Below are 15608 nucleotides of genomic sequence, written 5' to 3' on the forward strand. Positions count from 1 at the left end.
AGTTTGTCAATAAACACCGTAGAATCCACTCTCGCCACACGTAAATCACTTTAATTTCCCATTTCCGTAGCTTCGAGTAAGATTTTCTTCAAAACTCCGATCATTTTCCGCAAACCACGTTTCTTCGACCGTTACACCGAACGCTAAAATTCAAATTTAGGCCTTTTTCCCAAAAACGCCCAAAAAGCACCAACAGCGCCTCTACATTCCAACACACCAACCAAAGTGACACATTTGTGCATAGGCAAAAAAAGGAAGTTTTCGCGAATTCTTCGAATTTTCCGTGAAAATTGTGGAAAAAAGGCAATCCGGTGTGGTGTATTTATCTATGATTGTGTGCACAGGTGTGTTGGCTGCAAGTACGTGATAAGGGAATATGTTTAAGAGCAAAAACGAAGGAAATATCGTATACAAATGCACTGTTCGTCTCTTGGATGTTTTGGATTGCGATGTTTTGGAGTGTGAATTTCAGGTAATTTCACCCCTTGGAACCCCCATATCTTCCATCCCAACCCCATCCTGCACCTTCCTCCTCAATTTTCACTGAAAATTTCCAGCAAAAAAAAATGTGCCGGAAAAACTTCCCTCCCCTCCTTGCCCATTCAGCTGAGACACTTACCCAAGACACAGGAGGCTTTTCTCTAAATGTTGTTTCTTTTCTCCTTCCGGCATTTTTCCAGCCAAATCACAAAGGGAAATTCCTCCTGGATTATGTGTGTGAGCAGCTGGACATCACAGAGAAGGATTACTTTGGTCTACGCTATGTGGATTCCACGAAACAAAGGGTAAGTTGGGGATTTTTTGTTAAGTAAATTTTCATTGTCATTTCCCCGGGAATGCTCATTGGGTTTCCCGGAAAAGTCCTTTCACTGATAATTTTTAACATCCTGGAACTGCAGCATTGGCTGGATTTGGCAAAAAATATCATAAAGCAGGTGAAAGGTAATAAAAAACATTAATTTTGGGGATTGTTTTCTGTCGGGTATCTGTGGTGCGATTCTGAAGTAGAATTTTTACTGACGAGATAATCTAGTATAACTAGATAGCTAATAAGCATAAAAGCTCGAAATTTCCTAAAATTTAGAGCTAATGATGTTTCGTATCGTGTTCATGTGATATAAAAATTAATTATTCCTATAATTCGCATAATTTTTATCTGTAGGGGAAAGGGGAAAATACTCTCCCATCGCAAGTTTATGCCTTTGAATAATGCGAATTTTCTTTTATTTTTCCTTGAGATTTACAGACAATTATCACATAATTAATAATTGATGATAAACTAATATTTAATAAAAATGTGTAAATCTCTTAGAAAAAATAAAAGAAAATTCACATTATTCGAAGGCATGAATGTTCGAAGGGAGGGAACTTTCCCCTTTTTTCACTAATTTTTAGACATTTTTCAATAGTTTTATAATGCAAAAGGTTATATTTAACCAATTTCTAGAAGTTTAACTCGACAAACTTTTGGGTAAATGTTGGTGGATTAAAATTAATGAGCAACCAGTGTAGAGCTTAAATTTTGCACCTTATAGCAATAATTGCTCTGCTGAGGTAACCCTAAAGACTCGAGACAAACCCAGCAACCATAGAGTCCCGTCAAATAATTTCGTCAGATATCTTTAAGATTTCTGCAGGAAATATCTACGCCTCTGCCGAAAATTTGCCGATAAATCTGTAGATATTCCTACGAATTTCATTTGGGCTTGGGACAAAATTCGTGAGAAAATTTTTTGCAGATTTTCTGTAGACTTTTTTCTACATTCCAGACTTTCCAGACAGCTATGTCTCAAAAGATGGAATATTTTTCATCGAATTTTGTTTCCAAAAGTCAATAGAGTGATATCACAGTGTTTATATAAAATAAATAATTCTGCGACACAGTGTTATAAGTAGAGAATAGTGAAGTAAAAACTTCAAGCAGACTGACGACCTAAATCTCGTGTTTTTGTATCATTCCATGGCCGATTTTTAAGTAATTTGTATTTTTTCTTGAATCTTTTTGCTCATCTAAAATGTTTAATCGGTAATGCTTATTAAGCAGAACATATCATTTTATTTATGACTTCTATAATTTCTTCAATAATCAACAAGATTTTTGTGAAGTAATGGAGGCTCTGCAGATTTTCTCAGGAGAAATTCTGCCAAACATCTGTAGATTTTCTAGGCAAAAATTCTGCCGAAAATCTACAGATATTCCAGTCAGAAATTCTACCGAAAATCTACAATTTTTTTCTGAATATACTGGAATATACCGTTACAATTCAAAAAAAAACCTCTGAGTAAAATCGACAGGTAGAGCAATGATTTGACGAGGTTCCCTGTTCGACATGCCGTGACGGTGGCGGCTTCCCAAATGTTCAAAAAGTGGTGGCCACCAAGGAGAACTATGCTAGTTAAATGAAACATAACACTATCCCTGTCGCTTCTGCCGTTTGTATAATATTCGGAAGTGAAATTGGAAAGTATGATTGACAGTTTCATTCGCCCGCCATTGATACAGTGGCGACAAGATAAATAGCACACCTTCAGCGATTTTCCTATTTTGATGTTTTATGATACAATATCAATCTTTATACCTGATCATGCTTTATTTTTTAGAAAATATTATAAATAAAAATAATAATTATTTATTATTTGTATCTGTTAGAACCGTGTTTTTTGTCATTTTATGAGTTTAGGTATAATTCGTGTGGACAATTTAAATAGCACACTTTCATTTTCTCTGAAAATATTACCTGAAATTTACTTTTATTTTAAAATTCCTTATATTTCTGTATTTTTGATCATTTATAGGCAATAATGCCACAAATTTCCATAATATAAAGTTATGAGAACAGAAAAAAATCATGTAAATAAAACCTTTGGTGCAGATGTACAGGCTATACATAAAAAAAGTTTAGGATAACTAAGAAATTTACTTTAAAATTGTATGGTTCAAGGAAAATAACCATTAATTCAATAATTTTTTATGATCAAACTTATAAATCACGCAGAAAACTCGAAAATTTTGAGAAAGAATGACCATTTCTAGAGATTTTGCCATTCTTCGTATAGTAAAATTGAATTCTTTTGCTGCGGTACCACAAAATAAAGGAACAAATTGAACAAAAGTTGAAAAAGTAACTGATGTAAGCATACCTGAAAGCGAATTATGTAGAAATATCCGGTTTAGAAGTGTTCCAGACGTACAGAGTTAGTATTCAAGCGAAACATTATCTGTTGTTTGACTTTTGTTAAAGAGCATATGCAGAAGGATCTGTAATTCTGGAATAATATTCTTTGAACAGATGTATTCCTGTTTTATATCACAGAATATGACATAACAAAATATTAGATGTCCCAAAAGTCAAGAATTTTGTCCTTGATACATAATTAAGAACGTAAAACTTAGCGGTGGTAATTTTATAGTATGGGGTTACTTTTTGCGAAGTGGCGTATGGTCTGTATATGGAATATCAGGTAATATAAACAAATTTGTTTAGAAGGATATCTTTGGACAAAACATATACTTCAACATCGAAAAGAATTTGCTTTTGGTTTTTAAGTTTTAACCAAGCTAATGGTCCCAAACACACTGCCAAGAGTTTTTAAAACTGGTTCAATCAGAACAAAATTGACCTTCTGGAATGGCCAGGACGGTCTAAGGACCTCAATCCTGTTGAATTTGAAGGAAAAGATTGACCACAAGATAAAACTCTCGAATCTGACTAATTTGAGATAGTTTTAAGTAGATATCCACATTACATGAAATACAATCATGGTGCAATAGTGTCAAATCCTGATTTTCTTAATGATCCTTTGTTGTCAAGTGCTCATTTTTTCCAGAAGTTACTTAACTAAACACTAATTAATCCAAATTTAATTTTTAAATAGAATTCATATGTTGTTAATTGCAGTAGAAGCCGTAAACTATCACTTCTCATAGGGTGTGCTATTTATATTGTCTTCTTAATATATGCCATTTCAAGAATTTTTTGATCGTACTAAATTTCTTGATAGAACTTTCAGGTTTTTTCTTCATATTCAAAATGTATTTATATGCAAGTTCATTGATTATTATTACTTTCATCATTTAAAAACATAATTTTTCGAAAAACAAAGCATATATTATAGTGTCCGAAACTGTGCTATTTATCTTGTCGCCACTGTACTTGGCAAAATCCAGTCCTTAATTCGGGCCTACCACTCAGATCTTGCCGATGAGGGCTAAAAAAAAGTGCCATTTAAAGATTGGTTTCTAAAGCCTAAAAGACAATTTTTATTCCTTGTTTTATTCGCGTGATGGCTGTGAAATATTTCTTGTTCGAATTTCGGAGTGTTTTGAATGTTAACGTGTAGAGTCTTCACAAACTTCATCGTGTGTCAGTCTTTCGTAAACTCTCAAAATTTTGCTAGAATTTTTGGTATGAAAATTCGAAATTTTTTAAAATTTTTTCGAATATTAAAGACATTTTGTGCAAAAAGAAACCTGTTTACCTTTTAGTCAAGATACAAACGAGTTTATGCACTCATGTCATGACTAGATGATTGAGGTGATTTAGGGAGTGAACTTAGAAACAGTCTCCTGTAGGGGAATTCTGTAATTTTTGTGGCATTGTCACGCATGAGTTCGAAACCTGACAATGCCATTCGAGCTTTTATTGTCATATCATATGAGTTCGAAAATGCAATTCATTGAATTTTTAATGAAATCCATTTACTTGATGATTTTATAAAAATACAGTACGTCTTGGTTGATTTGTTTAACAAAATTCACCGTCATTGACAGAAATCTCAAATATGTGACTTTTGACAATGCCACGTGTTCTGAAATGGCAATGTCACGGCTACAGAATCGCATTTTCGAAAAAGCTCTCCTAAGATTCGAACCCAATTTGTCATATGGCATTGCCAGAGCGTTACAGAATTCCCCTCAGTCGCTTTCAGTGTTAGAAGTTGTGGGATTTCTTTCAGATGTGGATCCCGTGCTGTTTTCCCTCCGTGTGAAATTCTACCCGGCTGACCCGCTCAGACTCACTGGAAATGGAAAACTTATGCTGTATCAACAACTCAAGAGGGATCTCATCCACGGCAGGCTCTACTGCTCCGCAGGAGAAGCTGCTGCATTAGGAGCTCTTATTGTTCAAGGTAAGTTCCCAAGCTTTATTTATTTAATTATCCCATTCACCACCCAATGATAATACCAAACCCACCAAAACCAAAGCCCCAACAAAAATGCTCAGTTTCGGTTGTTTTTGTTGTGACGACGTTTCTGAACGGTGATGGATACATCAACGTTAATACAAAGTGTTGGATTTTTGGGATTCCCTTCCTGATGCACGGTAAATTTGGTAAGCCATCGATGTCCATCGAGAGGCAATCGTTCCACTGAATCAAGATTTGCCGAGGCATTTGTCATGTGATAGGTTCCAACATAAAAAGGGCAAGATGGAGTCGGATGTATGGATTTGACCATATTAGCCCAGAGAGCTTTTGTATCTCGAACTTTTCCGCACAAATTTGTCATAGTCAGATGATCGTAGTATTCACAGTGAGTCTTGTCCAGGGTGCATCTGCTGACGTCCAGAGATAGAGCAAGGGGAAATGTAATGTTTTTGAAGACTACAACGTCCCCATTGAAGATGTAATAATTATTTCGTGGAGTTCTAATGTGCAGATTTGCGAATTTGGAGTATAATTTATCTTCACCTGGACAATTGGTAAAACTCTCCAGCTTGAAGACTTTAGGGAGCTGTGGATAGTAAAAAAAGTGTTGCATTCAGTAGAAAATTCCATCACTGTGAGAAATCCGAAAAAGTTAAAATAACATTACGGAAATGTTAATTTTACCCTGCAGTATTTATCCGAAATCGGTGTAAATATTATGCTTTTTAGGTGTATTATGGGTTAAAGTTACTCTTTTTCATGTTAATTTTACACTTAAAAAGGTGTAAAATTAACATTAAACAATGTTGATATATTTTTACACCTGAAAAGTGTTAAAGTTACGAGGAAAAAAAGTTAATCGTACCCCCTTTTTTCTCACACTGAGAAAAAACGAGGCTGCGATTAACTTTTTGTCCTCATAACTTTAACACTTTTTAGGTGTAAAAATATATCAACATTTTTTAATGTTAATTTTACACATTCTTAAGGGTAAAATTAACGTGAAAAAGGGTCACTTTAACCCATAATACACCTGAAAGGGTAATATTAGATGAGATCATATATTCTGTCAGTAGAAGAGGTAAAAAGTTTGGAGTGGTATATCTCAGCTCCTGATGAACATAATTGGATGAGTGAACTATTGTTGGAAAGCTTGGTTCATTAGCTTTCAGAATCTGGTATATGTAATTGGCTATGGGTAAATCATGGTCATCCAGAACCATTTATGTCGAAGAAGACACTTTTTGCAGCGTCATTTTTGACCATCTACTGCTGGGACCAGGAGTGACCCACAATTCTCGCACTTGGACTGTTCGTTAGAGGAACTCAAAGGGTATAATTTGTAGAAGAAACTTTTTTTTTGGACATCTTACTTTTTTTTATTCATCGACTTTTGCAAGAATTTTAAAATGTTAAACGCAAGGAAAAAATTACAGAAATCCTTCTATTCCATTTTCTGGACAAACTAATGAAGATATCGACTTGGAATGTTCTGAGTACCCCCCCATAAGTTGATCCAAGGAATCCAAATGTCACTTCAATTTCATCCCCACGTCTATCCTTCCCCTCCAGAAATCACTCCTTTAGGAATATCTCAAGAACCAGACCATCGATGCATTTCATTTTGGGATATGTTTTAGAGAGTATCCTGGCGGACATTTCATTCATACATCTCAAAGACGTCCGACCTCTTCTTCTTGCACTTGCTAATAATCTGGTTAGAAGAGCAGAATTTCTTCTGATCAATTTTCTGACCAAAGAGACAAAGTTAGCGACAGAAATTTCTTCTTGGAATTTAGAAGATAATTTTTTAAATTCTTGTATCAACGAATTTCAGCATAAAAAAAATATTTAAGCAAGTAAGAATTGATTAGGCTTGTGAAAAATTTCGAGATTGATTAAATAAACCACATTCTGTGTTAATCCGTTAAAAATATACTCTCTTACGCTGTCTATTTATTGGCCTTGGAAATTCCAAGAAGAAATTTCTGGATGATATTGGTGTCTGAGGACAAAATGTCCGCCTTGGCCATGTCAAAAACATATCCAAAAATGAAAAGGATCGATGATTTGGTTCTTGAGATATTCTCAAAAGAGTGGTTTCTGGAGGAGAAGGAGTGGGATGAGAGGCAATTGCATATGTTATTTCGATTCCTTAGATTGACTTTTGGGGGGTACTCAAAACAATAAAAGTCGCTAACTTTGTCTCTTTGGTCAGAAAATTGATCAGAAGAAATTCTGCTCTTCTAACCAGATTATTAGCAAGTGCAAGAAGAAGAGGTCGGACGTCTTTGAGATGTATGAATGAAATGTCCGCCAGGATACTCTCTAAAACATATCCCAAAATGAAATGCATCGATGGTCTGGTTCTTGAGATATTCCTAAAGGAGTGATTTCTGGAGGGGAAGGATAGACGTGGGGATGAAATTGAAGTGACATTTGGATTCCTTGGATCAACTTATGGGGGGGTACTCAGAACATTCCAAGTCGATATCTTCATTAGTTTGTCCAGAAAATGGAATAGAAGGATTTCTGTAATTTTTTCCTTGCGTTTAACATTTTAAAATTCTTGCAAAAGTCGATGAATAAAAAAAAGTAAGATGTCCAAAAAAAAAGTTTCTTCTACAAATTATACCCTTTGAGTTCCTCTAACGAACAGTCCAAGTGCGAGAATTGTGGGTCACTCCTGGTCCCAGCAGTAGATGGTCAAAAATGACGCTGCAAAAAGTGTCTTCTTCGACATAAATGGTTCTGGATGATCATGATTTACCCATAGCCAATTACATATACCAGATTCTGAAAGCTAATGAACCAAGCTTTCCAACAATAGGTCACTCATCCAATTATGTTCATCAGGAGCTGAGATATACCACTCCAAACTTTTTACCTCTTCTACTGACAGAACATATGATCTCATCTAATATTTACACCGATTTCGGATCAATAATGCAGGGTAAAATTAACATTTCCGGAATGTTATTTTAACTTTTTCGGATTTCTCTCACTCAGTGCAGTGATAGAATTCTTATTGAATAGGAAGGCGTAAAAAATCCAAAATAATACTCACAAAACTCAGAGACATTATTAGAGATAAATTGGTCAGTATCCAAAGTAGAAATATTAGTTTTTTCCCTGTCATTTTGCTCTCTAGTATGCTGGATATTTTATGGAGTATGTTTCTCTGCCAAAAATCTTGTTGAAAAATGTCTAGCTGAAAGGGGAATGCAAAGATAGATTAAATGGTTTTTTTTAGAACTCCCTTGTGCTATGTTTAATTTCCAAATATAATTTTAAAAGAGGAAATAAGAACGTACTTTTTACTTAATATTAGGTGAGATTCTTAACAATCTCACCTACTATAATCCTAACAAAATTTCATGTCGTCCGATCGACCTCAAATTTGGCCAAAATGTGTTTCAACACTTCCTGATCACGAATATATATGTGGCTATTTTACGTTCCCGGCCGGCCGGCCGGCCGGCCGCTCTTTGGAGCTTAATAGCTCCTAAACTAAAAAAGATATCGACTTGCGGTTTTCGGCAAAGGTTATATATCGGGTGAAAATTGCAACTTGGTGCATTGACCCCCCACACCCCACCCCTCCTTCCGCCATTTTGAAGACCCCCCTTTTTTTTGTTTTCTCAATAGCTCCGCCCCTATGGCATTCAGCGGACTCAAATTTTAGTATGTTATAGCTGGGCCTTAGAGCTTTCCATCAATACCAAACTTAAGGTCCCCCGACCCCCCTGACCCGAGCTATAAGGGTCCAAAAAAAATTTCTTAAAATGGCCATAACTCCGGTTCTAATTGTCAGAATTTAAAAAGTGAGGGCTTTTTGGAAAGCTCTCGTGAAATGCCACTTCCCCTTCTAACATCGCAAGTTCATAAAACCACCGCTAGGGGCGCTTTTTTTAAAAAGAAAATTTTTAAATCTTAAAAGTTAAATAACTCAAAAATTCCATTGTGCATCGGGCTGAAAATTTAGTATGTTGTAGCCGTTGATTATACCTATCAAACAAAAAAAACCTTAAGTCGATCCATAACCCCTGACCCGAACTATAAGGGGTCAAAGTTCGAACATTGACCGGCCTCTATCTCCGGTTCTAATTAACATAGCGACCTAAATTTTACCTTTTTGGTTTCGTCTCGATGAGCACTTTCAGATGGAAGTTCAAAAAGTCACCACAGGTGGCGCTGTGATAGCGTCAAAATTCATCGAAATTCAAAGTCACTTTTCTCAAAAACGGCATTGTGCAAGTTAATGAAATTTTAGTATGTTGTAGTCCAGTCTAGGACGTTTCCAAAATGGTGCGTATGCGCGCTGTGGTTTCAATAGAACCGGAGATATGAGGGGTCAAAGTTCACGAAATTCAAAAAATCATATCTCCGGTTCTATGTGACCGATTTTGATGAATGAGGGCTTAAACGAAAGATCTCACCAAATGCTACAACTTTCTAGAATGTTTGAACTTCGTGGGACCAACACCAGGGGCGCCACAGTCGAAAAACCAATTTCAATATCACATAACCTCAATTATCTCGACTGTCGCTGAACCGATTTTGATGATTACTTCGACATAATTGTAGAGCACATTTGTCTCTACATTTCGTCCATACATCATTTTCCACTCAGACTACGCTATCACTCCGATTTTGCCGTTTAAGTGTGAAAAAATTGATTTTTCCCATAATAACGCTTTGAAATCACTCAGATGCCAATTTGACTGCCTCTACTCCACCAAGACACTTAAAATAGGGTTTTAAATGGAAAGTCCCGCAAAATACAACAATTCTTTGATTTAGTTGAAGTTCAACAAATGAACACTTGGGGCACTCTGGATGAAAAAACGAGTTAAGAAACAAAAAACCTCGCTTATTTTGGCTTCTGAGTAATCGATGAGTTCAAGTTCTACGGCAAAATTATAGAGAACATTCTGGTCTACATTTCACCCATATAACACTTTTCTGTCAGTTCATCCAAATCCTTGACATTTTGGTTCAAATACAAAACTTGTATAATTTCACGAATTTGGTTCAAGATAACTGAATGGCGTCTCCCTACTTCAGCATTAAATCGAATTTGCATGCACTCCGAGTTAGCTCACGTTAAGAATCTCACCTACATAAGCCGGTTAGGATTATCTGTCCCTTTATTTAATCGAATTCTAAGGTAAAAAAAGACGAAGGGCAATGCATTAGGGAAAGCTTTGCCATGGCATTTCTGTTTCTTGAAACATAGGGAACATAGTGTTTTAATTCACCGTTTCTAGCTTTCTTAGAATTGCGATTCTGCGATCCTTTTCACGTTTCCATGTTTCTATAAACAATTCCGCGTTTCTGAAAACGTTTCCACATTTCTCAAAACGTTCCTGGAATATTTCAAGAAGAGTTTGCTTGCACCTTTCTGGATCTGTTTTTGGATCATCAGATATCCTTTGGTATTTTTAGAAACGTTTTGGTCTTTTTATGAGCCTTTCCGTGTTTCTAAAAACGTTTCCAATTTTCCGATTTCTAAAATCGGTTTTGCATTTTCATAAACGCTTTTGTGTCTTATAGAAATGTTCTTGTCTGTTTGGAAATGTTTTGACATATCTAAAAGCGTTTCCGTGAATCTTGAAACGTTTTTGTATTTAAAAAATTTTGTACGTATTTTATAGAAATGCTCCTGTGTTTCTAAGATTGTTTCCAAATTTTCAGAAACACTTTCAGTTTTGTTTTTTTTTTTAAACGTTCTCATGTCTTTAAAAACGTTCTCATGTATCTAGAAACGTTCCCCTGTATCTGTGAACGTTTTTGTATTTAGACTTAGAGAATCGTTTCATTATTCTCCAGAAATGAACACGGGTTTCTAGAATCATTTGTGCATTTTCAAAAAAGTTTTCGTCTTTTTAGAAATATTCTCGTCTCATTTGGAAACGTTTTAATGTTCCTAAAAATGTTCTCGTGCATCTAGGTACGTTTTTGTAGGAATGTTTTCTTTGGTAGGACTGTTTCCGTATGTCCTAAAAATATTCACGTTTCTAAAATCGTTTCCGCATTTTCAGAAAAGCTTTCGTCTTTTTTGAAATATACTAGTCTGTTTAGAAAGGTTTTCACGTTCCTAGAAAACTTTTCACGTTCCTAGAAACGTTTTCGTATTTATAGAAATGTTTCTGTATTTTCTAGAAATGTTCACGTGTTTCTGTCATCGTTTCCAGATTTTCAGAAATACTTTAGTTTTGTTTAGATATGTTCTCGACTGTTTAGAAACCTGTCCACGTTCCGAAAAACGTTCCCGTGCATCTAGGAACGTTTTCGTATTTATAGAAATTTCACGTGTTTCTAGAATCGTTTCCAGATTTTCAGAAATGCTTTCGTTTCGTTTAGAAATGTTCTCGACTGTTTAGAAACCTGTCCAAGTTCCGAAAAAAACGTTCCCGTGCATATAGGAACGTTTTCGTATTTATAGAAATTTTACGTGTTTCTGTCATCGTTTCCAGATTTTCAGAAATACTTTGGTTTTGTTTAGAAATGCTCTCGACTGTTTAGAAACCTGCCCACTTTTCGAAAAACGTTCCTGTGCATCTAGGAACGTTTTTGTATTTATAGAAATGTTCACGTGTTTCTAGAATCGTTTCTAAATTTCCAGAAATACTTTGGTTTTGTTTAGAAATGTTCTCGACTGTTTAGAAACCTGCCCACGTTCCGAAAAATGTTCCCGTGCATCTAGGAACGTTTTCGTATTTATAGAAATTTCACGTGTTTCTAGAATTTTTTCCAGATTTTCAGAAATGCTCTTGTTTTTGTTCAGAAATGTTCTCGACTGTTTAGAAACCTGTACACGTTCCGTAAAACGTTCCCGTGCATCTAGGAACGTTTTCGTATTTATAGAAATGCTCACATCTTTTTAGAATTGTTTCCAGATTTTCAGAATTGCTTTGGTTTTGTTTAGAAATGTTCTCGACTGTTTAGAAACCTTTCCAAGTTCCAAAAAAAAAAGTTCCCGTGCATCTAGGAATGTTTTCGTATTTATAGAAATGTTCATGTGTTTTTAGAATCGTTTTCAGATTCACAGAAATGCTTTGGTTTTTGTTTAGAAATTTTCTAAACAAAAATCAAAGCATACGAGTGTTTAGAATAATAATACGAGTGTTTAGAAACCTGTCCAAGTTCCAAAAAAAAAGGTTCCCGTGCATCAAGGAACGTTTTCGTATTTATAGAAGTTTCACGTGTTTCTAGAATCGTTGCCAGATTTTCAGAAATGCTTTGGTTTTGTTTAGAAATGTTCTCGACTGTTTAGAAACCTGCCCACGTTCCGAAAAAAAATGTTCCCGTGCATCTAGGAACGTTTTCGTATTTGTTGAAATGTTTCCGCATTTTCTAGATTCAAAATCTGAGGTTTAATGGAAGTGTCCTGTATTCCTTGTCCTTGAGCTCAAGGAAGGTCTAAACTCTTACAGATATAATTCGTACCAAGCCCAGTTTTGCATAAAGAAAAAAAAACTCGAGGTAGATCATAGAAAGAATCTTATTTTATTGATTTTAAATCAGAACCAAAACAATTCCCAACTCTGCAAATATTTATTAAGAAAATTGACTGTAAGTTAATTTAGCTTTCCTCTGCGACGTTTCTGATTCGTGATGGAAACATCAATATCCAGACATAGAATAAGGTTTTTTCGATTTTTATCCTCATGTATAGTGATTCTCGTTAGCCAACGATGACCATCCAGGGGCAATCGGGACACTGATTCAAGATTGGCAGTGGCATTTCTCATGCGGTACGTGCCCTTTTTGGAGGGACATCCCGGTGTAGGCTGTATGTGGGTGACCATTGGTGCCCAGAGAGCTTTAGTGTCTCTTATAGTGGAGCAAAAGTTAGTCAAGGTTAGATGATCGTATTCCTCACAGTGAGTCCTGTCCAGGGTGCATCTTGTAACATCAAGGGATAGGGCAATCGGGAATTTAACATCCTCTAGCACTTCGATATTTCCACTTAGGACATATAAATTATTTTTGGGTGTAGTAATGTTGATATCTACAAATTTAGAGGATAATTCATAGCCAATATCTGGACATGTTTCCATATTTTCCAGTTTGAAGATTTTGGGACGCTTTAAAAAGAAATATTTATGATTTTTTTTTTTAGTTTTTGAGTTACTTGAATGTGGGGAAATATCGTAAATAATACTCACAAAGCTGAGACTAAGAATGTGGGACATTTGGATTAATATCCAAAATAGAAATATTGCTCTTTTCCTTGACTCCATTTTCCATGTGCTCTTTTATCTCTTTGCCAGAATCCCGTGGTGGGAAATCTGCAAATACAGAGACAGAATGCAAATAAAGAAATTAGATACTGCTTTTTTCTTAAGTGACTGTTTCTTGAATACCTTAAGGCAGTTTATGAATTTAGTGAAACAAAAACTCTTTACTCCTCATTGAGTTACCCGGAAAAGTGCAACACAATTTATGCTTCTCTTTATTATTTATGAGCCTGAGAATCTATTTCGTATACGCCTATTATACCGCTTTTTGTATTTGACGTAATTTAATTTAAACAAATGGGATTTGAAACTGAAAGGTATGGTTTTTTTTTAATTTTAAAGCGGAAATGTAGAAATGTAGGCTTTCAAAAGAATATTTTTTAGCAGAAAAAAAATGTTGAAATGAGTTTTAGGCGTTTTGAGAATCGGTTATTTGTGTGATAGATCTCTCTCCTATAGGCTGCACTGCCCTCTGGCGGGGGTATTTTAGATACTTGGCTCCATTCAGTACCCGTCAAATAATATCTGCAGATATCTTTAAGATTTCTGTAGAGAAAATCTACACCTCTACAGAATATCTGCAGATAAATTCTGTAGATATTCTTACGAATTTTATTTGGGCTTGGGACAAAATTCGTCAGAATATTTCGGCAGATTTTCTGACGAATCTCTAAACGAATTTCTGTAGATATTCTGTAGATTTTTTCTACATTCCAGACTTTCCAGACAAGATGTGTCAGAAGAGATGGAAAAATTTTTCAGTGAAGTTTGCAAAATTCTATAGAGTTATTCTTAGTGATATCACGGTGTTTATATAAAATAAAGAATTCTGCGACGCCGTGTTACAAGTAGAGAAAAGTGAAGTGAAAACTTTAAACAGAGTGTCGACCAAAATTTCGTGTTTTTGTATCATTCGATTGGCGATTTTTAAGAAATTAGTATTTTTGCTCGCAGTTTTTTTACTTATCTAAAATGTGTACTCGGTAATGCTTGTTAAGCAGAGCATACAATTTTCTTTATAACTTCTACAGTTTCTTCATAAATCAACAATATTTTTGTGAAGTAATGGAGGTTATGCAGATTTTCTAGGGAGAAATTCTGCCGAGAATCTGCAGATTTTCTCTGAATGTACTAGAATATACCGTTAAAATTCAAAAAAACCTCCGAGTAAAATCGGCAGGTAGAGCAATGATTTGACGGGAAGCCAAGCCTATTCGGAAATCTAGCGGAAGCCTAAAGTGCAAGTTCATGTGCTCACCGCTTTAGCGCTATTATATCATTTCGAATTTCGGTATTTTCACACTTCAATTGTCAACAATGTCAACAACAGTGTGCAAAAGTTTGCTATAAAAAGTGAATTTTTGTGTAGTTTTGTGGAACGTTCTGCCATCCTGAAATTCCACAAAACTACACAAAAATTCACTTTTTGCGGCAAACGTTTGCACACTGTTGTTGACATTGTTGACGATTGAAGTGTCAAGAATATCGAAATTTGACATGGCAGAACAATAGCGCTAAAGCGGCGAGTACGTGAACTGGCACTTTAGGATTCCGGCAGTTTTCGAATGGGTTTGGCTTTGATTTGGAGTTACTTTGTCTCTTCGAAAGGCTATTACTGAATGGAGCCATTATGTAGCTGTTGCAGAGGTAGTTAAGGTACTTTGGTCAAGACGACAGAGTTGAGAAAGACGATCAAATTTAGGAAAATAATAATAAGTAAGATTCCTTAGGGTTCCTTTCAAAAGAATTATGGCCCAAAAGGAAGCTTTTGCAAGGTTTCATGCAATGACAATTTCAAATTTCCATCAATCCGATCCTTTCAAAGAAATCGACACTTAAGCGTATACTTCGGGAGAGGAAATCATAAAGAAATAACTAAAAAGAACACGGCACACAGCAGTGTCATTTTTCATGCAATCTTCTTTTTTAATTCGCTGTTGGTTTCGAAAAAAGTTTACTCAATCAGCTGATAATATTAAGGTTTTTAGTTTTTACTGATCAAATCTTTTTATTGCATCAAAAGCACAATACAAAAAAAAATCCTTAATTTATTTCGTAGAAAATGAGGTAGAAATAATTTTAAAACATATAAAAACATCGTGAAAACAACCCCTACAAAAATTGTAATTACAATGATGATCAGTTGTGATTTTTCTGATTTGGTTTACGGCGTTTCTGGTTCGTAATCGAAACTTCAACCTCTGCACATATATT

General features: G+C 35.3%; 1 protein-coding gene across 2 annotated transcripts in view; it reads left to right on the forward strand.

The window, feature by feature from the left end:
* Positions 1-218: 218 nt before the first annotated feature.
* The window catches only part of LOC129807916 (FERM domain-containing protein 3), a 38656-nt gene continuing 23266 nt past the window's right edge, over positions 219-15608 (forward strand). The window contains exons 1-4 of one of the 2 annotated variants that reach the window (XM_055857521.1): positions 219-472; positions 681-785; positions 900-942; positions 4957-5130. In XM_055857521.1, the coding sequence (XP_055713496.1) occupies positions 377-472; positions 681-785; positions 900-942; positions 4957-5130 (418 nt within the window). In that variant the 5' untranslated portion in view covers positions 219-376. The remainder of the gene's footprint in view (positions 473-680; positions 786-899; positions 943-4956; positions 5131-15608) is intronic. The other variant, XM_055857520.1, reaches the window with a different exon arrangement.

This window comes from Phlebotomus papatasi, chromosome 3, assembly GCF_024763615.1.
Source record: "Phlebotomus papatasi isolate M1 chromosome 3, Ppap_2.1, whole genome shotgun sequence".
Taxonomy (NCBI): domain Eukaryota; kingdom Metazoa; phylum Arthropoda; class Insecta; order Diptera; family Psychodidae; genus Phlebotomus; species Phlebotomus papatasi.